The sequence below is a fragment of the Corapipo altera genome, unplaced genomic scaffold (assembly GCF_003945725.1).
Source record: "Corapipo altera isolate COAL_440 unplaced genomic scaffold, ASM394572v1 142, whole genome shotgun sequence".
Taxonomy (NCBI): Eukaryota; Metazoa; Chordata; class Aves; order Passeriformes; family Pipridae; genus Corapipo; species Corapipo altera.
The window spans coordinates 467448-491030 of record NW_020884966.1 but is presented as its reverse complement, the minus strand read 5'-3'; the positions used below and the strand labels follow the sequence as shown (position 1 = coordinate 491030).

The following is a 23583-nucleotide window of genomic DNA, read 5'->3' as shown; positions in this document are numbered from 1 at the left end:
TGGGAGAGGGTTTGAGCCCATTCTGTGCTCACCCAGGGGCTTGGGCAGCTGCAGAGCCCAGGGAGATGTTGAGCAGAGGTGAGGTTGGATGGGGATGTTCTGAATCCCCAAAGATTTTGGGGGAAGCTGGCCTGGACCCTCAGGGCAGGGGTGGTTTGGAGGGGCAGCACTGGGAGGGGTTGGCAGGGAGGAAACCCTCCAAAGAGACCTTCCTGGGGGGCAAACACAGGGTCAGAGAGTGAGGGAGGTTAGATGGGATATTGGGAAGGAATTTTGGGCTGTGTGGGTGGAGAGGCCCTGGCCCAGGTTACCCAGAGAAGCTGTGGCTGCCCCTGGATCCCTGGAAGTGTCCAAGGCCAGGCTGGACAGGGCTTGGAGCAACCTGGGCTAGTGGAAGGTGTCCCTGCCCATGGCAGGGGATTAGGAATGAGATGATCTTTGAGGTCCTGGGATTGTCCAGCCTGGAGAAGTTTCCAGGGAGATCTGAGAGCCCCTTCCAGTGCCTAAAGGGGCTCCAGGAGAGCTGGAGAAGGACTTGGGACAAAGGATGAAGGGACAGGACACAGGGAATGGCTTCCCACTGCCAGAGGGCGGGGTTAGATGAGATATTGGGAAGGCATTCCTCACCGGGAGGGTGGGGAGGCCCTGGCACAGGTTGGGCAGAGAAGCTGTGGCTGCCCCTGGATCCCTGGAATTGTCCAAGGCCAGGCTGGACAGGGCTTGGAGCAAACTGGGCTGGTGGAAGGTGTCCCTGCCCATGGCAGGGGGTTGGGAATGAGATGATCTTTGAGGTCCTTTCCAACCTAAACCATCCTGTGCTTCTGTGATCCTATGAGGAAGATTCCAGCAGATCCCTTTGCTGCCTGACTGAGGCAGCAGAGTGACATCCTCTCAAGTGATGAGTTCCTGAGATCTGGAAACCTCATGTCATCCAGTACCACCTTATTCTACCCTCTATCATCCCATGGCCTCGTGTCTTCTGCTCTTGTGTCCTGCTCTGTGGTTGTGATTCCTTGGTGCCAGTTTGTACCAGGCCTATTTAGGATTTCATACAGTGCTGTTAAAAATTGAAATGAAAATAGTAGCAAAACACTAAGGAATAGTAAGAAAGTAAAGAATGATTCATCTTTAAACAGAAGCTCTTTAGATGTGGAGGTGGCATTGCTGGCCACCAGCGTGGATAACTTGGATTTTAGGCCAAATTATGCACTGTTAACAAGTTCCTTTGCAGATCAGTCCCCCCCCCCCTTAGTCCCATATGTTCCCTCAGGTTTGCTGGGATGTGAGTCCATAGCAGCAGCATTAAAAGGAGAAGAGTTACATGTCCCAGCTCTGCCTGTGTGGTGAGAGGAGCCCAAAGTGCTGATTTGCATCCCATTAATTCTGCTTCAGAAAGTCTCTTTCGAGCTGGTTTTAGCTCTAGTGGAAGAGGGGGACTGACCTGGAGCCACAGGTCAGTGTAGATTTGGGATGTGGAAACCTCCCCTCACCTGGAACTCTGATGTGTCTGAGCCCAGGTGCTGCCAAAGGCTTTGTCCAGCTTGGAGCAACTTCAGCTCCTTTGGATTTAGCACATTTTGGAGGTTATTTAATGACCTACATTATCAGGCTGTGTCAGGGCTGAGGCAGCAGAGACAGGTTGCACCTGTGCTCTCAGCACTGGAGACCTTCTGGAGAGCAGGAATGTCTCTGTTTGGGGGGAGGAGGAGTTTATTTGGTTTAGTGATACTGGAATATGTTCCATAACCAAATTCCAGCTCGAAGTGAGATGTCACCTCCTGTTTCCTCCAGTTTGCGAATTCAGACCAAGCTGGAGAAACCCTGAGTGTTCAGGGAACATGAGCCCTTGGGATAAGCAGCATGTAAAGACCAGGAGCCTGGAGATATTCTTGGACCCAGCTGGCAGCAGAGGTGATTTGGGCTCAGGCCCAGGTGTGCTCTGCTCACAGCAAACCCTGCTGCTGGCTTTCCTTCCTTCATTCCCAGAAGTCTGATGAGGCAGGTGAAGCATTCTCAGTTGCTCATCTGCTGCTCTAGAGCATCCTGGATTTACCAGATATCATTTTCCATGCAGGTGGACACTGTCCCACCCACCACAGCCCTTTAACCTCCCCCTTCTTCTTCTTCTTCTTCCAGAGGAGACGACGTTCGAGGCTGGAGTCAAAGTCCAGATCCACAGCCAGTCCGAGCCACCCTTCGTCCAGGAGCTGGGCTTTGGGGTGGCCCCTGGATTCCAGACCTTTGTGGCCACCCAGGAGCAAAGGGTAAGTCCTGAATTTCATTTCCACACCAACATCCTTGCGGTGGTTCCACACGAGAGGTTGTTCCTGTGCACCGATGCCCTTTGAGAGGCATCTTCAGCACGAACAGCTGGTTCTGTGCTTTGCTTCCAAAACTGGTAGGGAGGAGAGCAGCTTTTCCAGCATTACTTGCAGTGCATTGCCCACAATCCCTGTCATTCCAGCCCCAGAAGGGACCTCATCCCCTGTAATTTCCCTCAGCCGTGGCAGCCGCTCCGTGCGTTGGGTCCCGTCCAACCCGCCGAGCTCTTTGCCAAAAAGCTCTCACACCACAGGGATGTCAAAAGAGAAAAGAGGAGAGCGTTTCCTGACGTGGAGCAGCGTGAAACCCTTTCAGGTGACACGGAAATAGCCACGTTATTTATGATCAGCTGTGCTGGGATGCTCAGGATGCTTCGCCTTCCCCGAGCCCCGGCGGTGACGCGTCAGCGTGGCGGCGATGGATGTGATGTGATGTGGCAGCATTAAACCCAAATCCTCGTTAGGCAGATGGGAAGCTGGCCAGTGGAATAGGTTTTCCCCCCAGTGCTTTCATTGCAGCCCTCCTGCCTCATTACCTCTCTCGTTTTCCCCCCTGCTCCTCCTGCATCCGCCCTCAAATGAGACGTAAATCAAGCGCAGGGAAGCGAACACGAGCTGTTGGAGGGTTTGCTCTGATTAAACCTCCGTGGGGATCAGGGCTGCAGTTGTTCACTCCAGCTCAGAGCAAGGCAAGGTGCAGGTGAACCACCAAATTTATCATTCAGGCCTCTCTCCATGGCCACCAGGTACCAGAACACGCCTGGAGATGCTGCAGTTCCTGGATGCAGCTCTGCTCCCCTTCCTTACGACTCACTTGTGTGTCATCATCCAGGAGATCAGGGTGGTTTGGGCTCCAGGTGGGCGAGTGCCAGGTGGAAACTTCTCAATTAAAGCTGAGAGTTGTGGATTTGTAGATCTGGTGGGAAGTCTGGAGGAAAGGAGCAGCTTTATTACCACTCAGGGCTCTGTTGGGGAGTGTAACACCTGAGTAACAGCAAGGCAAAGGGTTCTTTGGGGGCTGAGGCAGCAGCTGCTGGAGGCCAAAGCAGAAATGGGTTGGAAAACCCATTGTGGGCATTTTTCCCAGCCTTTCCTTTGGCACAAGCCCTTCCATGCATCCCCAGGGTCCTCACCTGGCTGCAGAGGGGGAGCTGCCCCGGGGGACCCAGCAGCCTTTGGCATTGCTTCCACGTGGCAAACTGTGAGGTAAAGGACCTGGAAGGGTGGAATAATGGTTAATTAGCACCAGAACTGCTGACAGGAATTACCAGGCATGGAATGCCTGATCTATGTCCTCTGGCATCTTGGTCAGCTCCCAGAGCAACCAGGGAATGACTGTGCTGGGTCATCCCTGTGCCTGGAGGTGCTGTGGGTGTACTCAGTGCAGAGTGGGGTGTTCTGGATACAGCCCTGGGATTAGGGGCCAGATAAAATTCCCTAAATTCCCTAAAACTGCCAGGTGTAGCTCTTCCCACACCAGAACCTGGCAGGCACTGGGTTACCCCAGGGGTGACCAGTGAGCTGACAAAGGTGAGGGAGGAAGTCATTGTCAGAGCAGAGAATTCCACTGGGATCTTGCATTTCCATCCTCAGCATGAGAGTGTTTTTCAGCTGTGAAAAAACAGCTCCAGCAGAAGCAGCAGCCCCTCAGTGAGACCCTTTAGCCCTGGAGAGAGGCCAGCAGTGGAGATGCCAAGGCTGGTGATGGATGAGGGCACTGCCCATCAGCACACAGGGCTGGGCAGGGGGTTTGTGGTGCTGGGCAATCTCCTGATGCTCAAAGACTTTTGGCAGCAGCTCCTCGAGTCAAACCCACCTGGCAGTTCCAGCAGTAATTGGAAAGATTTGTCTTCCTTAAACATCCCGGTTTCATCAGGATTTGGGAGCGTGGCTGGGAGCTGGAGCCTGCAGGAAGGATCTCAAGGACTTTGTGTTGAGAGAGAAATAAGGTAAATGCTGGAGGCTTTAAGACAGCTGCTGTAAATCTTCCCCACCCCGTTGCCAGCATGGAACTATTCTGTTATTTCTGCTAAAAAATTAGAATTCTTATCAGGAGGACAGAACCTGAGAGGGGAAAAAAACCCATCCCTCCCCAAATCCCTTCTCCCAGGCAGGGGGGATGTAGAAGATAACAAGAAAAACAATTTAGAGGGACTTTTAGCTTGAGTGTATCCCTTCTTCTGCAGGTTTTGCCAGAGTTTTGATGCTGGGAGAGGGAAGGGCACATTCCTGCTTGGAGTCAGGGGTTCTGGAACTGGTTTAATTGTACTGAGGGCTCCAAAGCCTTTCCCCAGGAAAGCTGGAGGGATCTTCATATTCAGCTCCCCAGGCATTGCTGCCTACCCTAATCCCTCCTCTCCATAAAGTCATTTTTTAACCTAATTACAACCATTACAGTGTAAACTATCTCCTCTAATTACCCCTCAGGGTAATCATCCACCTTCTGAGGCTCTCAGTGCACATCTTTTATTCAAACCCCTGATTTAGTCTGGTTTTCCCTTCTAAATCTCAACACCTGGGACAGGCTGCTCCTTCAATAAGCCAGAGCAAAAGATGGAAAAGCCCATGAACCTCACCCTGGGGACCAAGTCCAGCCAGTTATTGGGGTCCTAAAACGTGTCTTTAACGCCGTGAAACATAAAAGAAATGATCCTCCAGCTGGAAAAGAACAGAAATAAAGATAAAGAGAAGGTCGTTTCCCATCTCCCAGCTCAGAGGAGCCTCTGTTAGTTATAAGCACTCTTTCCAGCAATAAAATATAGGTGTGGATTGGGGCAGACTTGCCTTGGTGTGATGTGGGAGCTGTGTGTCAGACAGACTTTAAGGTGTAGGGGGTTGTTCAGGGCTGGGTTAGAGGTTCATGGCTTTATTTCTGACTATTCCTCAAATCTACCCTTTGGATCCCCATTCCAGGCTGGAAATAAGAGTATTTTCTGGGCTTTGCTTCCTGATTTCCTGCCTTTCCAGGTGTGCAGCTGCTTAGCACCAAGCAAGGGCTTTGCATCTTGGTCCCAGGGTGATAAATCCTGGCTCTTTATACCCAGAGCTTTCCAAAAGCCCCTTGTCAGAGCCAGCTCTGGGGCTGGGCTGGTGCATGATCCCATTAAATCTCCCTTTAAAATTAGCTGTCAGCCTGGAAAAAAAAAAAGTAACCAAATCAGCTTTTTTCCTCCTCCTGCAGTGGCTGAGCCCTCTCGATTCCTGCGGGGAGAGGCTTTTTAAGACACATTTCCCAGTTTTTGGGAGCCGGGTTGTTAATGTGGGAACGGCAGGTTGTGCTGAGCTGCACTAAGAGCATCCTGAGAGGGGCTTCCCACGTGTCTGGGCTTGGGAGTGCTGAGTCAGCAAAAGCAATCCTGCAAAAAGGCAATGCCAGCAGGAGGTTTTCTCCATAAAGTGTGGTTATTTAGGCCAAGCTGTTCGTTTGCTGTGGGCTCGTGGCCGAGGGGAAGATGTTTTCTGACTGTGGGAGAACTGGGATTGTTCAGCCTGGAGCAGAAAAAGATTTGGGGTGACCTAATTGTGGCTTTCCAGGACCTGAAGGAAGCCTAGAGAAACATGGGAAAAGACTGTTTACAAGGATATGTAGTGACAGGACAAGGGGGAATGGCTTCAAACTGAAAGGAAGTAGGTTTAGATTGGATATTAGGAAGAAATTCTTCCCTGGGGAAAGTGAGTCCCTAGCACAGGTTGCCTGGAAAAGCTGTGACTGCCCCTGGATCCCTGGAAGTGTTGGACAGGGCTTGGAGCAACCTGGGCTGATGGAAGGTGTCCCTGCCCATGGCAGGGGGTGGCACTGGATGGGTTTTAAGGTCCCTTCAAACCCAAACCATTCTGGGATTCTCTGAAATCTGTCACTAAAGGCTGGGGGAAGCCAGGACTGAGCTCCCTAAATGACTCAGGAGGCAGCACATGATGGATGATCACAGTTAAAACAAGAGTGTCTGGATGGAGGAGGGTGGAAAACCTCCTCCCTGGGTTCCACTCCGTGCTGTGGCTGTCTGACTGCCAAGGGAAAGGAGCTGGAGTGGTTTCCATGGGTGTGTGAGCCCAGAGCTGCTGGTCTGGGGGGTTCACACCCTTTCTCCTGGGGTGAGCTGGCCCCAGTCCCTGTCTCAGCCGTGGTCCCTGTTGTGCCTCAGAGCCAGGGATGCTCCGGGATGCAGGGGCGTGTTTCCATGGCAATTGCTGAGACTAATGAATAAGGGTTGTTTGCTCATGAATGGGAGCTGTGCAGAAGCTGGCACAGGACATGCTGTGCCCTCACCCTCCAGTCAGGTCCCAGGGGAGGGCAGGATCCCCCAGAGCAGGGCAGTGCCCTTCAGTTCCCACTGCTCCTCACTTTGGAGGGATCCACCTCAGTTTTTCCTGCTTTCCTGGCTCTTTTGGGCGAGCCTGGTGTTTATAACAACCCTCTCCAGACCTTCTGTTGTGCTTGGGGAGGCTGCAACATCCCCCCATCCCCTGCCCCAAACCCCAGCACCGAGGCCTGGATGGACACACTGGAAATTACATTTTTAAGGGATGATCCCGTGGAGAAAAATAAACTCCTGCTGCCTTTGGCTCCCCTTTTCCTGGCTGGTTTTTGCAGCTGCATCTCAGGGGCATCTCCCAAACCTCTCCCAGAAGGGCTGGGATCAGATAATGGTTCTTCCCCAAGCAGCAGCTCCCGGCCACGCCACGGGCACAGCACATTAAGAGGAGATGAAAAGCACACTGAAAATGGCAATTTCTGCCAACTTGGCAGTAAAAATTTAAGAGGCTTCAATTAAGCAACAGGTTGGAAAGATGGAGCAGTATCATTTAATAGGGCTCTAGTGGGCCTTGGGGACTCATCCCCTCGTAACACTTGCATGGGACAGAGAGCAGCAGCTACCAGGAACTGCAGCATCCAAAGTGTAATTACAGAGGCAGGAAAATGGGACTCGGGTCTGGCAGTGATTGCTCAGAAGCCCCTGTTTCCACTCAGTGGGACTGGAAAATGAGGAGCAATTAAATAACTCAATTTCTGTGTTTAAGGGGGTACCAGGGTGGGGAGACCCTGGCCCAGGTTGCCCAGAGAAGCTGTGGCTGCCCCTGGATCCCTGGAAGTGTCCAAGGCCAGGTTGGAACAACCTGGGCTAGTGGAAGGTGTCCCTGCCTGTGGCAGGGGGTGGAAATGGATGATTCTTAAGGTTCCTCCCAACCCAAACCATTCCAGGATTCCACGGTTCTGTGATTCTTTGTTTTCTGACCCTTGCTCAGACCATCTTCTCCTGCCTCCTCCTAGGCCCTCCTAGGATGTCTTAAACCTCCTGCTGGAAAAACATTCACTCTGATTTCTTTCTGTTTCCCTCAATCCCACACTCTGTCTCAGCTGAATCCCTTGAGCATATCATTAAATTCTGAATTAATTCAACAATGAGAAGCCAGCCAGGCCAGCAGCAGGGGCCAACCCCAGAGACACCTTCATTGCATGAGAGCAGTTTAAAGCAGGTGGAAGAAAACGTTGGGTTTGTAGGGCAGTGGTGGGGGTTTGGTTGGAAAATGGTGTCAGGAGTGAATCAGGGTGTTTGTGAAAGGATACAAAAGAAAATGGGTTTGGAGGGAAGTGATGGGAGGCCGGGAATGGGGCATCTGAATGGGCAGAGATTGGGAAGGGCTCCCTGAGGGAGGAGGTCAGAAGGGACATCAGAGATGGGAGTGAAGGAATGGTTTGGGTGCTCCTGCTCACCCTTCACTGTGGGATGTGGGTAACTGGGCTTTTTAAAAAGATGGAAAACTGAGGACAGGAGAACATTCAACTTCCACTGGGCAGCCTCCAAATTGGGCACCTCTGCAAGAGTTTGGCCAGTGTGGTCCAACAAATACAGCCAAGGGTGTCCAGGAGAATGGGGGCAAACAGCTTTGCTGCCTGTGGATTTGCCAAGGGAGTGACCAGGAGGGAGAGGGCAGAATTTATTGGAACAGGGCAGTGGTGGAGTCACCTCCCCTGGAGGGATTTAACAGCCATGTGGCACTTGGGGACGTGGGTCAGTGGTGGCCTTGGCAGGGCTGGGGGATGGTTGGACTCGATGATCCCAGAGGTGTTTTCCATTCTCAACAATCCTATCTTACAAATCCTGTTATCTAATGATTTTAAGACTGAGTTTGCACATGAGCCACAGGTTCAGCTCATTTAGAAATGAGTTGGAGGTGGTCAGTGCAGTAAATGCTGGGAGCAGCCACCCAGCAGGTCCTGGGAGCAAACCCAGGATGAGGCTCAGAAGGGGCTGCCCTTGCCTTTTTTGTGGCTCTGCAGGAGGTTTCAGTATTGATGTTTGATTTGCAAAATGATTTCCAAAGAAACAGGGACCCAGAGCATCCTGGAGCTCCAAAGTCTCATTTTCCTTCTGGTGTCCACTCACCTCCAGCACCCAGGAACCCGTGGGCTGTGTAACATCCCCCAGCTCTGCTCAGGGGGAGCTTCCAGGTGCTGGAAGGGTTAAGCTCTTGTCCTTAAAAGTCAATTCTGTAGTGCTTGTGTGAAGAGAGCAAATGGGAAGGAACACTGGCAAAGGGAGATGGCAAATAGAGAACTTCCAGCATCATTAACTGGGAGCTGGTGCCAGCGAGCCGTGTGTGCACTGGATTTCTCATTTTACAAGTGCTAAAGCTGCCTGGGATTGGAATTCTATTAAGTTGATGATGTTTGATGTCTCATTAAAGAACAGAGCTTCCTGGTTATTATTTCATTTGGAGCAAACGCTCCCCATCGGCGGTTTGGGATGTTCAGGGAGGGGTTGGAATCCCTCCTTGGGGTCAGGTGGGGACCCACATGTGGAGGAGGCAGGAGAGGGGCTGAGTGGAGCAGAGTTGATGCTGGATACGTCCCCAAGGCTGGATTCATGGCACAGCCCAGCTGCAAACGGGGCAGGGAAAGGTTCTTCCCCCAGAGGGTGGTCGGGCACTGAAAAGACTCCCAGAGCTCCAGGAGGGTTTGGACAACACTCTCAGGGACAGGGTGGGATTGTTGGGGTGTCTGTGCAGGGCCAGGAGTTGGATCAATGATCCTTGTGGGTCTCTCCCAGTTCGGGATATTCTGGAATTCTGTAAAACTGCCCCAACCTTGTGCTGGGAAATCTCGGCTTCATTTCCACACGTTTCCCTATTAGATAAAACTAAACATGCAGAAAAAAACCAGAGATAGCACTTAAAATTAATTGAAGAGAAGAGCTCTGTGGCTGCAGACAGAGCTCTGTGGCTGCAGACAGATGCTGGCAGCTCCCAGGAGGCCCCGTGCCAGGAGCAGCGTGCCAAGGGCAGCAGCGTGGCCAGGGAAAGGGCAGAGCTGTGCTGATCACCCCCCCTCGCCCTGATCTGCTTCCCTCCACCTTTGCCAAGAGCATCCCCTCTTTTCCATGTGTTTCAGGCAAGCAGGATCCATCCTGCTCTCAAGGAGACGAGCCAATTTGTTCCTTTTCCTCTCGGCGGGTTCGTAACCGATTTTCGGAATCCCTGAGAGCCGGGATCAAGGGGGTTTAAAAAGCATTTAATTCATTAATTAATTACTTAACGATTGCAAAAGTGTGAGGACGTGGGTCTGTCAGCCTCAGTTAGAGGCTGAGCCTGGGTTTCTGTGAGCATGAGCCAGCACAGTGCTGGGGAGGGGCAGGTGCCCTTGGAAAGCTGCCATGGCAGCCGAGCAGAATTAGATCCTGCAGGAGCTGAGGGCAGGAACTGTCCCTGCTGCCTTTACTCCTGCCTTACCTTCTGCTTTTATGTGTTTATTTTACCTTTTGGTGGCTGTGAGGGTGGAGAGGGTCCTGGCACAGGTTGCCCAGAGAAGCTGTGGCTGCCCCTGAATCCCTGGAAGTGTCCAAGGCCAGGTTGGAGCAACCTGGGTTAGTGGGAGGTGTCCCTGCCCATGGCAGGGGGTGGCACTGGATGGGCTTTGAGGTCCCTCTCAACCCAAACTACTCTGTGATTTTTGAAGGGTAACAGCATTTCAGAGGGTTCCTGGCAGTCAGTGGTACCTGAAGGTGCTGCTGCTGTGGCTCCAAACACAGAGGAACTGAGCAGCTGCCTTCAAAGACAGCTGGAAATAAAAGGTCAGGACAGGAGTTGCCACATCAAGGACTTGGTACATTGATGTCTGTTCATCAAAACCACCTAGAGAAGGCAAAGGGAGCTTTCCTGAGAAGAAACTACCTCTAGATGTCGAGGCAGGATGTAGGAGATGGGGCTCCCCTATTCCCTGCAGATCCCCATCCCTGCTGAGGTGTTTTTTCCCTCCAGTGAGGTCCCTTATTCATTGGCTGAGGGAGGACCTGTGGAAGCTCAGTCTCTGCCCCCCCTCCATCCTGTGCTGAGCCCGTCACTGACACTCAGAAGAGAATTTAAAGGGCTTAAAAGATTTGTGTGTGTGGCTGTGCTTGGAAAGGAGCTGATACCATCTGAGCCCACGGTTATTTATTCTCCTTTATCACACAACGTGCAACATATGGGCCCCTTTCTGCGCCGCCGATGACTAAACGATGGCATCTGGTGCTCCTTTATATCACAAGTGTAAAGCAAATGAGAAGAGATCCCTTCAGCCAACCCTCTGCTATTGTCACAAACACGCTCGGGGTGGTTTTGTTCCAAGGTGCTGCTTTGCTGACTCTCGGAACCGTCTCGTTCGGAGCCAGGCGTGTTTCTGGGAGACTGAATTGCTGGGGATTGGTTTCTTTTTTTTGCTTTAATGCCCCAGCTGGTCCCTGCAGATGGGATCCCACGTCACCTGCTGCATCCTCACACCTGACAGGGCTGTTGGCTGCTCCTCAGACGGGACCTGCCGAGCGGAGACGGGCGCGTGTCGCTCCCGACAGCTGAGTAGCTCTTGGTTGCTGTTGCTTCTCAAAGCAGCTTGAGCAGCAGATTTTGGGAATGCCAGAGCTCATAGAAACATAGAACAGAATCATAGAATCATAGAACAGAATCATGGGAATAAGACCTCCAAGATCATCAGCCTCTGACAGAATCCCAGCCATGCCCACTAAACCACAGCGCAAACTGCTGCTTGGTTTTTGGACACTTCAGGGCTGGTGACCCCCCCTCCCTGGGCAGTGCCAGGCCACTCTTTCAGTGAAGAAATTTTCCCTGATATCCAACCTGAACCTTCCCTGGCACAACCTGAGGCTGTTTCCTCTCCTCCTGTCCCCTGTTCCCTGGGAGCAGAGCCCGACCCCCCCTGGCCTCACCCTCCTGTCAGGGAGTTGAAGAGGGAAATAAGGAAATAAGGTCCCCCCTGAGCCTCCTTTTCTCCAGACTCTCATGTCCCTCATCCAGCAGCCCACGGGGCAATGCCAGCCCTGACCTGACCAGGGCTAGAGGTGCTGAGCAGCCTTTGCAGATCTGCTGGGGCTGAACATCAACTGCAGAGTTTTCTGTCTCATTGGCACTTGAGGAATGAGGCCTCATCCCTGGAAGTGTCCAAGGCCAGGTTGGACGGGGCTTGGAGCAACCTGGGCTAGTGGAAGGTGTCCCTGCCCATGGCAGGGGCTGGCACTGGATGGGCTTTAAAGTCCCTTCCAACCTAAACCAGTCCATGGTTCTGTGCTCTGTTAGGAACTGGGAACCAGAACAATGCCCATAGGCACAGCAACAAAAGTGCTGGAATTAGCAAACCACTCTGGATTCCTGGATGGGAACTGTTCAGGGCAGAATTATCCCTAGAGAAGGAATTATTTTGACTTGGCTGAGCTGGGAGCTTGTCCAGCCCCTCAGGGCAAGATCACCCTCAGAAGCCTGGGATCTTCCCCAGACTCTCCTGTAGCTTCCAGGTGTTGTGCTGCTCCAAGGTAGACTGTTCCCATCCCCTGCTGTCCTCACCACAGGAGATGTTCATCCCAACATCTCATCTTCCTCTTCTTGGCTGCAATTTAAACCCATTCTGTTTTTTTAACACCTGGGTGGTTCCTAAGTCAAAGCCATGGGGAGCTTTACCAGCACCACAGGCTGGTGAACATCTCCCAGGTGCTTTGGAGACCTGGAGCTCTGCTCCCACTGGAGATCTCAAGGAGGGCTCCAACAGCTCCCTCCATATGATGGATTTGTCACAGTTATCCCAGGTCCATGCCTGAAGGATTCCTGGGGTTGTTATTTATCCAGCAGGATCTGTAGTGTGCCCCCAGTTCATGGACCATCTCTTTTCTCCTCCCTTTCCCACACATCTCCAGGAGAAAGCAACCCAATCTTTACCACAGGTGCCGAGCTCACAGTCCATCAACATATGTTTACTTATTTATTTTAGGACGTGATTAATGTTACTACATTTGCTGGAGGAATGTTTTTGTTCTGCCAACGTGCCTTGCCAGCACAAAACGTTCCGTGTTTGGAGCAAAGCACAGCAAATTGGCCTCTGCTTTCAAACACAAGGGAGGGCTGGGGGATGCTATTTTCTGCTCTCCAGCAAGAGGAGTGCAGAGAATTGAGCAAAGATAAAGAGAAACAGAGACTGCTACCAGGCTGCAGATGGGAGAGGAACAAGGTAGATTGGCCAGAGAGAGACTGTTTTTCCTCCTGCATGTTCTGGACTCCTAGTGAAGGTTTCTGGGGGGGATTTTGTGGAGGTTTTGTGGTATCTTTGTGGTTTTAAATAAAGCAGTAACAGCAGAGGGTTTGCATTGCACTGGCCCAGAGCACAGCAACTTCTGAGGTGGTGGGCAAATGAGGGAGGGGAGGACATGTTCCTCACCTTCATGGGGTGCCAGGAGAGTGGATACTGTGGCTATAGGTCCACAGGGAGAGCGGGTGTTTGGAAAGGGCCATGATTGACTTCTCTGCCTTCTCTGAGGAGGCAGCAAAGTGCTGCCCTGCACCACCTCCCATGGCAGCACCACGCTGGGCACAGCCATCCCTCTGTGGGGAGCAGGGAGGTTTGGAGGCTTCTTCTGCAGCAGAGCTTGCTAAAGATCCTCACTTGGCCAAAGTCCTGCTGTGGCTTTCCCTTGCTCAGTCCCCTCCTTAAAAACACCATAAAACTGTGCTCTGGGGGCTCCCCTGAGGCAGGAGGAGGGAGTTGCTGTGCCCACTGCTTGCTTCTGGTCCTGTGGTGGGTTGGCTTTGGTTGGATGTCAGACACCCACCAAAACTGCTCTGTCACTGCCCTTCCCAGCTGGACAGGGGAGAGAAAATACAGGGAAAGGTTCCTGAGTTGACATAAGGACAGGGAGAGATCACTCAGCGATTGCTGTCATGGGCAAAACAGCCTCAGCTTGGGGATAGTAATTCCATTTATCACCAACAGAATCAGAGGGGCATAATGAGGAGTAAAATAAATCTTAAAAACACCTTCCCCCACCCCTCCCTCCCTCCCGGCTCTGCCTCCTCCGCGCCAGCGGCGCAGACAGACGGGAATGGGGGACACGGTCAGTTCATCCCACGTTGTTCGGCCACTGCTCAGGGACAGGAGTCAGAGTCCTTTCCCTGCTCCAGCACAGGCTTCCCACGGTTCACAGCCTCCTTCAGGATCCACCTGCTGCAGCGTGGGCTCCTCCACAGGCTGCAGGTGGATCTCTGCACCCCCATGGTCCTCCCTGGGCTGCAGGGGCACAGCTGCCTCAGCAGGGTCTTCACTATGGGCTGCAGGGGAATCTCAGCTCCAGAGCCTGGAGCACCTCCTGCCCCTGCTTCTCCTCTGACCTTGGTGTCTGCAGAGCTGTTCCTCTCACAGATTCTCACCCTTCTCTGGCTGCAACCACATCTGTGCAATAACATTTCTTTTTTCCTTCTTAAGTGTGTTATCCCACCACTCCAGATTGGCTCAGCCTTGGCCAGAGGCGTGTCCGTCCTGCAGCCGGCTGGCCTTGGGTCGGTCGGACACGGGGGAAGCTTCCAGCAGCTTCTCACAGCAGCCACCCCTGTAGCTCCCTCTCTGCCACCAAAACCTGGCCACACAAGCCCAGCCCGGGCCCCCGGTGGCCCCTGACACCCCTCCTCCCTGTCTTGCAGCTGACGTACCTGCCTCCGCCGTGGGGTGAATGTCGCTCGTCGGAAATGGGCTTAGACTTCTTTCCCGTTTACAGCATCACGGCCTGCAGGATCGACTGCGAGACCCGCTACATCGTGGAGAACTGCAACTGCAAAATGGTCCACATGCCAGGTCAGTGCTGGGGGCTGGGACACCCCCTCCAGCAGCCAGGTCGTTAAGGGTTAACCAGAGATTGGGTAGAACACGGTGCAAATAATGCCAAGGTTGTGGGGTTGATCCCTGTAGGGACCATTCACTCGATGGTCCTCGTGGGTCCCTTCCAGCTCAGAATATGCTGTGCCAGGGGAGGTTTAGGTTGGATATTAGGAAGAATTTCTTCCCAGAGAGGGTAATCAGCCATTGGAATGGGCTGCCCAGGGAAATGGTGGATTCTCCGTCCCTGGAGGTTTTTAAGATAAGACTGGATGTGGCATCAGTGCCATGGGCTGGGAACCACAGCGGGGTTGGATCAAGGGTTGGACTTAATGATCTCAGAGGTCCATTCCAACCCAGCTGATTGTATGATTCTATGATTCAGCAGGAGCTTGGGTTAAAGGAGGTGGGAATACCTTTCCCTAAGGAAAGATGGATGCCAATAGCCTTGTTGAAATGTCCTGGAAGGGGGACAAGGTGTGGCAGAGGGCCTTGGGTTTGATTTCCTTTTATAGAATCATTAAGGTTGGAAGAGACCTCCAAGATCATCGAGTCCAACCTTATTTACAGAGTCCTGGAATATTCTGAGTCAGAAGGGAATTACAAGGATCATCGAGGCCAATTCTTAAGTGAATGGCCCATGGAGGGGATTGAACCCATGACCTTGGTGTTACTAGCACCAAGTTTTTATTAATTATTTTACTAATTATTTAGCCCCAGTTGACACCCCCGGGTGGTGTTTCCAGCAGCCCCCTCCTCATTTCGCAGTGGCAGGCAGAGGTGGGGACCAGCCAGGGTCACTTGGCTAAAGGGAGAGGTCCTTGTGTCCCCAGGGAGAGCCTGGTGGTCCCCATGTGATGGACATGTCCTTTCCCTGCAGGGGATGCTCCCTTCTGTACCCCGGAGCAGTACAAGGAGTGTGCAGAGCCTGCACTTGGTGAGTACCACGAGGGATCCCTGGTGCCACGGGTGCCCCAGCTGGAGGGACTTCCAGAATTCTGGATCATCCTGGATCCTCCTGGCTGGCAGGACCGGGGGGATCTGGAGCAGCTGCAACCCAGAGAGGGGTTTTGATGAGACCCAACTTTTTGGGAAGGTCTGGGTGCACCCTGGGATAAACTCACTCCTGGTTCTACCTGGGGTGTGGGGCTCCATCAGCACAAAACCCTTGGGATCATGGGCACCCCAGGATCACCTCTAGGTTTGGGGCTGAGATCAAGGGACCCATTTAAAGTCTGGATTTAGTTCCCCAAGCAGATGCTGGTGTAGCCTCCAGCAAAAGGCCTCTCTCCAAGATGGTGAGAAGTGGGATGAACTGGGAGAGAAATGCCCAGGAGTGACCCCTGGAGCAGAGCATAACCTCTGCTCCCACATCTGCTCCCTGCCCCTGACTCCATGAGATGTAACCCTGTGACCTTCTGCAGGTTTGCTTGCTGAGAAGGACAGCAACTACTGCATCTGCAGGACACCCTGCAACCTGACCAGGTACAACAAAGAGCTCTCCATGGTCAAGATCCCCAGCAAGACCTCGGCCAAGTACCTGGAGAAGAAGTTCAATAAGTCAGAAAAATACATCTCGTGAGTGTTGCCCAAAATCGTTCTCTTTTGCTTTATGGGGGAAGTGTCTGTAAAGCCCCATTAGCTCAAACCAGCCCTGGCTGATCCATCCCTAACACAGGGAGGAGAAGGGACAAACCCTGAAAGAAATGAGGTGTAGGTTGCTTTCTTCTTAGTAGACGTGTCTCCAGACAATCTGTGTTCCTTCCCTAGGCTTGTCCTCGTGAGCAAAGCCCATTCCCACCAAAAAAAGTGCAAAAACTCCTCCTCCTTTGACAGGGAAGCCCAGATTTGCTGACCCTGTTGGAGTTTGGCTGCTCTGCCAAACTCTGGGCTGAGAACTTGGACTTCTTCCAGTCCTGGGCACTTTATTGCCTTGTGTAGGCAGTGAGAGTTATTCCATGTTATTCCATATCCTTTGGATTCTTGCTGGTATCATGGAATCAAAGAATCCCAGATTGGTTTGGGTTGAAAGGGACTTTAAAGCTCATCCAGTGCCAGCCCCTGCCATGGGCAGGGACACCTTCCACCAGCCCAGGTTGCTCCAAGCCCTGTCCAGCCTGGCCTTGGACATTCCAGGGATCCAGGGGCAGCCACAGCTTCTCTGGGCAACCTGTGCCAGGGCCTCCCCACCCTCCCAGGGAGGAATTGTCATTAAAATAAAGAGTTATCAGCAAAGTGAGATCCAGAGCTCAGATCCTGAGATATCTTGGGGAAACATTTTCCAGCTCTCCTAAAGCTTCCAGAGCCCTGATGGTGCCCTGTGGTCTTGGTCTGCATGAGGTCCAGGTGCTGTGGATTGCTGAGGACCCCAGAGAGAGAAACAATCAGGACAGGGAGAGGAAAAAAGCCCCAAAGTCCCATTTTTTTCCCTCATCCCAAAGCACTGGTGGCTGCTGGGCTGATGCTGTTTTCCTCTTTCCACAGAGAGAATATTCTTGTGCTGGACATATTTTTTGAAGCACTCAACTATGAGACAATTGAGCAGAAGAAAGCCTATGAAGTGGCAGCCTTACTTGGTAAGGGGGGGTCAGGGGGCAGTTTGGAGCCTGTGGGAGTCCATGTGTGTGTGTGGGACAGACGGATGCTCTGAGTGGGTGCACAGCTCGTGGAAAATCCCAGCAAGATCCCAACACCTTCCTGGCCAGCACACTTTCAACTCAGTCTCTTGCTTCCCTCAGGCCATCCCAGGAATGTCCCAGGGACCACATCCAGTCTGTGTCCCTGAAGAGCTGCTCCATCTTCATCCCTGCTTGCTCTCAGCACCCCATTATTTGGGAATCCCGGGCCGAGCAGGTGCTGGGTGCTCTCTGTGGTGCCCCCCATGCTGGAAGGGCAGTGTGTGGAGAAGGGCAGCTCAAAACCATCTACCCATCACCTCTTCCCTGCTCCAAATCCATCCTGCTTCCCAGCCAGGCCAGCCAGACCCCTCTTTTCCTTTGCTTGATGGAGGAGGTGGAGGAGACATTGGGTTGCTCAGCCTCAAGCTGAGGCTTTGTGGGTGCCAGCTACAGGTTTGGGTGCTTGGGACCTGCTGGGTTTGGGGGTGTTCAGTCAGGAGAAGTAAGTATGGTCTGTGTCCACACTCAACCTTGCAGCCTCCCTGTGTGCCATCCCAAATCCCTGGATCCCTGGGTCAGCACCTTAGAAAGGTCATCCTGGGTTCTGGATGCCCCGGGATGGGGACACTGAGGGAAGCAGTGTCCCATGGGGTGCCCCCCCTGCACACATGGCCCTGCCAAATGGACATGGTGTGAGCCCTCCTGCCCCTGCTGTGGGTTCCATGAGGATGAGGAGGCTGGTGATGAAGCCTCTTTGACACAAACCTCTTAACTTGTAGGACCTCACATGACCCTCATTCCCAGGGCACCAGGACTTTGGGCAGAGCCTCCTCTTCCCACAGCCCCTGTGGAACCAGCACTTTGCCCCCAAACTCTTCTCTCCCTCTTTCCTCTCTGTCTCATGGACCCCCCACAGCAAAGGTCCCTTCAGCCCTCCACCCACAGGTGCCTTTGCTCTGGGCTGCAGCTGATCCATGGGTGTTTTGGAGCAAAATCCATGTGATTTGTCCTCCCTGAAGCCACGGTTTGGCAGAGCAGCACAGCTCATGTCAGCACTTGTCTTCCCAGCACATTCCTGGAAGCCTCTTTTCCCCGTGATTCCTCCTCCCCAGCCCTTCCTCAGCCCTGAGGGACTCAAGCAGAAGCCTTGAGATGCTTCCCTAAAAAAAACCAGGCCACCTCCCTTTTCCTCCCTTTGGCAGGTTTGGGTTTTTTGGGGGGCTCTGGGGACATTACCTAATTCTGCTCCAGCATTTTCCTCCTTCCCCCGCCCAGTTTGGGAATTGGGCATTGGGATTCCTGGGATGAAGCCTGCTGTCTGACTGGCAGATGGCTTCCTTGGATGCCAGTGTGTGGCACTGCATCCTCGTTAGGCTCCCAGCTGATGGCCTCGTTAGCAGGAAAAGTGCTTTGGTGGCCAACAATGTCCTTTCTGGGATGCTGTTCATGGCCTTATTGCTGCTGGGCTTTCTGGGGGTGCATTTCCCCACTCTTTTAGGGGTGGCAACACCACAGCTTTGGGATTGAAGGAGGTGGGAATACCTTTCCCTAAGGAAAGAAGGATGCTGATATCCTTTCTGAGTCAGGGCAAGACATGGAAGAGAGACACGGGCGTGATTTCCCCTTGTGGAATCATTGAGGTTTGGAAAGACCTCCAAGATCATCCAGTCCAACCTTGTTTAACCCCAGTGGACACCCCTGGGTGGTGTTTCCCTGGGTGGTGTTTCCCTGGGTGGTGTTTCCAGGATCCCCCTCCCCGTTTTGCAAGGAAAGGCCCCAATGGCAGGGGAAGGTGGGGACCAGCTGGGGTTCACTTGGCTAAGGGAGGTTCCTTGTGGTCCGTGGTCACAGGCTCTGGGAATGTTGTTGTCTCTCCTAGGTGACATTGGAGGCCAGATGGGGCTGTTTATCGGTGCTAGCATCCTCACCATCCTAGAGCTCTTCGATTATATATACGAGGTAAGGCCCTGATTCCTTGGAAGGGTCTGGGTTTGCCAGCCTTGGTGCCAGGCTGGAGCCTCCATGCCCTGTTTGCCCATGTGGATTGTCAATTTTAATTAATAATACCATGTAATTAAGGCTCTACAGTAGTGGGTTGTGAGTGTGAAGTGTGGTGAGGAGGTTCCTGGGTTGGGTTGGGCCCATCCAGTGCCACCCCTTGCCATGGGCAGGGGCACCTTCCACCAGCCCAGGTTGCTCCAAGCCTCATCCAGCCTGGCCTTGGACACTTCCAGAGATCCAGGGACAGCCACAGCTTCTCTGTCCAACCTGTGCCAGGGCCTCCCAAGAAAGGATTTCCTCCCCATATCCCATCTAAACCTACTCTCTTTCAGTGTAAAGCCATACAAGGAGGATGCAAACACTTATGGAGAAAAGGAGTTCCCAGCAAATTTGGTACATCCCAGCTCAAGATCCTTTGTCCTTGTCCCTGGGAAAGTTTTTCCTCCTAATTCAGCTCATATTATTGTTCTCTGAGAGTTTCAGAGCAAGGGATTTGGGGCCTTGCCCCCAGATATCCAATATCTCACACCTGCCCAGTCCAGCTCTCCTATAGCCCTGTCCTTGTCCTGCACCATGATGGGACCAGGGATTTTTAATCCCAGGGAATATTGCAGCTGTGAGCTCCCTGGGACATCTTGAAAACCCCCTTAATGTTATTAAAGTTGAGATGCTGACTTTATTTCTTCAAACAGTCCCTCCCCCTCCCAGTCCCTTGTGGGCAGCTCTCAGCACTTGGCAGCGTTATTCAGCACTGAAATATATTGAAAATTACAAGCATAAAGCTCATAATGGCAAAAAAAACCTGTGCCTCAGTTTGTAGCTCAGCTGAATGCACAAATATTTCATTAAAATCCCCTGCTCCCAGCTTTCTTGTTTTTTTTTTTTTTTTCATAAGAAGTTAATAAGAAACCTCGCAAAGTTTGGATTTTTCTCCTCTGTTTCACTGCTTTATTTGGCATCTGCTTATAAACTTGTCAAATAGTTTCCTTTTGCTGGTTTTTTTTTTTCTTTTGTTCTTTTTGGTCAAACATGGCCCAAGACTCATCCTGGCCCCTTGGAGAGGCTCCCTCTGCCCACCTGGGGATGCACCAGCAGGTTCACCTGGCTGTTCCCTACATGGGGCATCTTCATGGTCACCTGGCACAGATGTTTCACCCACACCAGACAGGGAGAAAAGGAATAAAAATGTCTTAAAAATGCCTGTTTTACACAGTTGATCTGCTCAGGGCTTCCCAAAGAGAGGGTTTCAAAAGCACATCGAAAACCATTTTCAGCCAAAGCATTTGGAAACTGAGATTTCCAGCAAACAGCTACAACTGTTTTTTTCTGGTGGGTTAGCCAAAGGTGGGTGAAATATTGACCCTAGAGATGCTTTTCTTGTATCATTCACTTGGCAAAATCTCCTCATAGTCCTGCCCCAGGGCAGAGTTGTGTTCCTGGGCTCCTGGGGGTCCTGAATTCCCCCCAGCAGCCCTGAACACCAGCCAGCATCCACCTCCCTTCCTTAGGAACTGACCCAGTTTTTCATGTTTTTAGCTTGCTTCTTGGGTTTTTTTCTCTTTTCCCCCAGTGGAAGTTTTCCAGAAAAACACTCACTTTTCAACCTTTCTGGGATTTCCCTTGAAATTTCATTCTCAGCAGCAGCTGCCAGGGAAATAAAGTGGCTATGAAGGGAAAAGGAGCTCAGGGAGCTGGGAGCTTTCAACAAAGCCCCAAATGGGTTTCAAAAATGGAGTTTGGGTTGGTTTGGGGTTTTTTTCCATGTGAAGAATTCAGTTTTGACACGTGGGGTGGCTTGAACATGGAATCACAGACTGGTTTGGCTTGGAAGGGACCTTAAGGATCATCCTGTTCCACCCCCTGCCATGGGCAGGGACACCTTCCACCAGCCCAGGTTGCTCCAAGCCCTGTCCAACCTGGCCTTGGACACTTCCGGGGATCCAGGGGCAGCCACAGCTTCTCTGGGCAACCTGTGCCAGGGCCTCCCCACCCTCACAGGAAGGAGTTTCTTCTCAGTATCCCATCTATCCCTGCTCTCTGGCAGTGGGAAGCCATTCCCCTTTGTCCTGTCCCTTCATCCTTTGTCCCAAATCCCTCTCCAGCTCTCCTGGAGCTTCTTTGGGCACTGGAAGGGGATCTGAGGTCTCCCTGGATCCGTCTCTTCTCCAGGTGACCCCTCCCAGCTCTCCCAGCCTGGCTCCAGAGCTGAGGGGCTCCAGCCCTTGGAGCATCTCCCTGTCTCCTTCTGCATCTCCTTTGCAGAGTATCCCCCAAACCCATCCCCTCCCCTGTGCCCTCGGAGCCGCTGGATGAGGACGGCGCAGATCTCTGGCCCATCCTTCCCACCGTAACCCAACCTCCCTCTTTTCGCAGCTGATCAAGGAGAAATTATTAGACCTACTTGGGAAGGAGGAAGAGGAAGGGAGCCATGATGAAAACGTGGTAAGGAGCCCCCCTGGGAGGCAAGAGGAGACCCCCCCGCGCTCGGCTCCGTGCGGACGCTCCGGTTGTTTCCCAGAGGATTGACGCTGCCGTGGCTCGGCCCGAGGAAGGAGCCGGCGGTCGGGGAGGGCCAGGGAGCATCCAGCAGCCCTGGGATAACCCTGTCCCCTGCTGTCCCATCCGCAGAGCACTTGTGATCCCATGCCAAACCATTCGGAAACCATCAGCCACACTGTGAACGTGCCGCTCCAGGCCACGCTGGGAACGCTGGAGGAGATCGCCTGCTGACACTGGACTGCTCCACAGGGCCAACACCCAAGGAAGGAAAAACTGCACAGGAAAGCAGGGACCCAGCTCAGGTTTGCAACGGGGGAAAAAAAAAAAAAATAATAATTAAAAAAATAAAAAATAAATAAATAAAAATTTAAAAAAAAAAAAAGGAAGAAACCGCTATGCATTAAAATAATATAAATATATATATTATATATATACTCTGCCAAAACCAAGCGAGAGGCGCCTTGGACTTGACTTGTGTTGTCCTTTCCTGTGTGTGGGGGGGTTTGTCTTCAAGATGTGAAGGCAGCAGCTCTTTTTTGAACTGTACAAAGCAGAGACCACCACCACCACCAAACCCAAAAGCGAAGCCCCGCCATCCCCACAAACTGCCAAATGTACAAAGCACTTGCATGCCAGGTCTTTTTATGGCAGCATATTCCTATCTGTCTTTATAAGCTCTGTTCCTCTTTACAGTCTCTGATTTTCACTACCAGAAGGAAATGGCCCAGCCATCCCCTGAAATCACCATTACTAACGTCGTAGGCTGAAAATTAGAATAAAGAAACAAAAAGTCGCAGCTCTCGGATTCTTCTTACGTTCTTGTCCTTCGTGTCAGTCTGTGATGAATCTTAAGCTAAGCCAGGCCTCCCAAGGCCGGGCCACCACCGTCACCCCAAGGTGAGCATCCCTGGAGAGGGGCCGGAGCGGGGGCTCCCGGTGGATCTGCTGTGTCCTGCTCCTCCGTCTGCAGTGCCTGGATAGTCCGTGTGTGGTGGGTGGGCACGGGGCAGGGAGGGGGGGAGGGCTTTATTTTAGTTTATTTTAAATTTTTTTTTTATATATATTTTTTTTAATTTTTTTTTTTCATTACTTTTCCCGTTAATGGATTCTGTGCTTTCTCCTCGTTCTCATGACTGATATTAAAGCTGGTCTTGTGGAAATGGCCAGGCTGTGTCATGTCTGCCTTTCCCCCCCCATCCCACCCTCGAAGCTGGAGCCCCTGGCGCAGTCTCAGCACCAGGACAAGCCCATTGTGGGAGCTCATCCCATTCCTCAGCCCTTTTCCCCTTCCAGCACATCCTCACACAGCTCTTGATGGGGTGGGTATGATGCCATGGCCACGCCCAGCACAAGTCACCCAAATCTGCTCCATCTCCAAAGCCTGGAGTCCATCCCAAGCTCAGGCTCCCCAGCAGTGCTCCCAGCTTTCCCAAGAACATGGCTCTTGGCTTTTCCTCCTGCAGCCAGGCTGGGGATCCTCTCTGGCTGCTGCAAAGCTCTTCCCTACTCAGCAGGGTCCTCCTTCAATTAAACATGAGCTGAGGCAGCAAAGAGCCACAGGGACACATCCCACGGGCTGTTTGCCTCCTCCTCCCTCCCTCCCTCTGCAGCACCAGGGACTCTGCAGCCCCTCAGCATTTGCCTCCCTTAGGCAAAAGTGGTTTTGTCCCTTAGGCAAAAATGTCAAAAAAAACAATACCTGGTTTGTGGGATTGAACACACCCAGAAACCTTCCCCAAGCAAGAAGAGTCCTCTCAGACATCAAGGAGCAGCAGAGAGGTTTCAATCCAGTCCTCTCCAAGCTGGCAGAGAAGGGCTTGAGGGATGTGTGCTGAGATGTGTGGCCTCTGAAGGGTTTACTCCAAGAGTCTTTTCCATGCATAGAAAATTTTCCACTTTGCAGTTTATTAAATCTCCATTAAAAGATTTTGGTTGAGTCATTGGAAATCTGCTGGAGCTCGATGAGGTGGGACACCACAGGATGCCCAGGGGTGCTGGGAAGAGTTTTGCTAATTCCAGC

The 23583-nt window shown here is 52.3% G+C and overlaps 1 protein-coding gene across 1 annotated transcript in view; it reads left to right on the top strand.

Moving 5' to 3' along the window:
- Nucleotides 1-22359, top strand: part of LOC113957394 (acid-sensing ion channel 2) — a 384002-nt gene extending 361643 nt beyond the window's left edge. Inside the window, exons 3-11 of the mRNA XM_027664846.1 lie at nucleotides 2137-2264; nucleotides 14274-14424; nucleotides 15326-15382; nucleotides 15870-16023; nucleotides 16930-17021; nucleotides 18943-19022; nucleotides 21438-21506; nucleotides 21693-21865; nucleotides 22257-22359. Coding sequence (XP_027520647.1) covers nucleotides 2137-2264; nucleotides 14274-14424; nucleotides 15326-15382; nucleotides 15870-16023; nucleotides 16930-17021; nucleotides 18943-19022; nucleotides 21438-21506; nucleotides 21693-21794 — 833 coding nt within the window. The 3' untranslated portion in view covers nucleotides 21795-21865; nucleotides 22257-22359. The remainder of the gene's footprint in view (nucleotides 1-2136; nucleotides 2265-14273; nucleotides 14425-15325; nucleotides 15383-15869; nucleotides 16024-16929; nucleotides 17022-18942; nucleotides 19023-21437; nucleotides 21507-21692; nucleotides 21866-22256) is intronic.
- Nucleotides 22360-23583: the final 1224 nt, after the last annotated feature.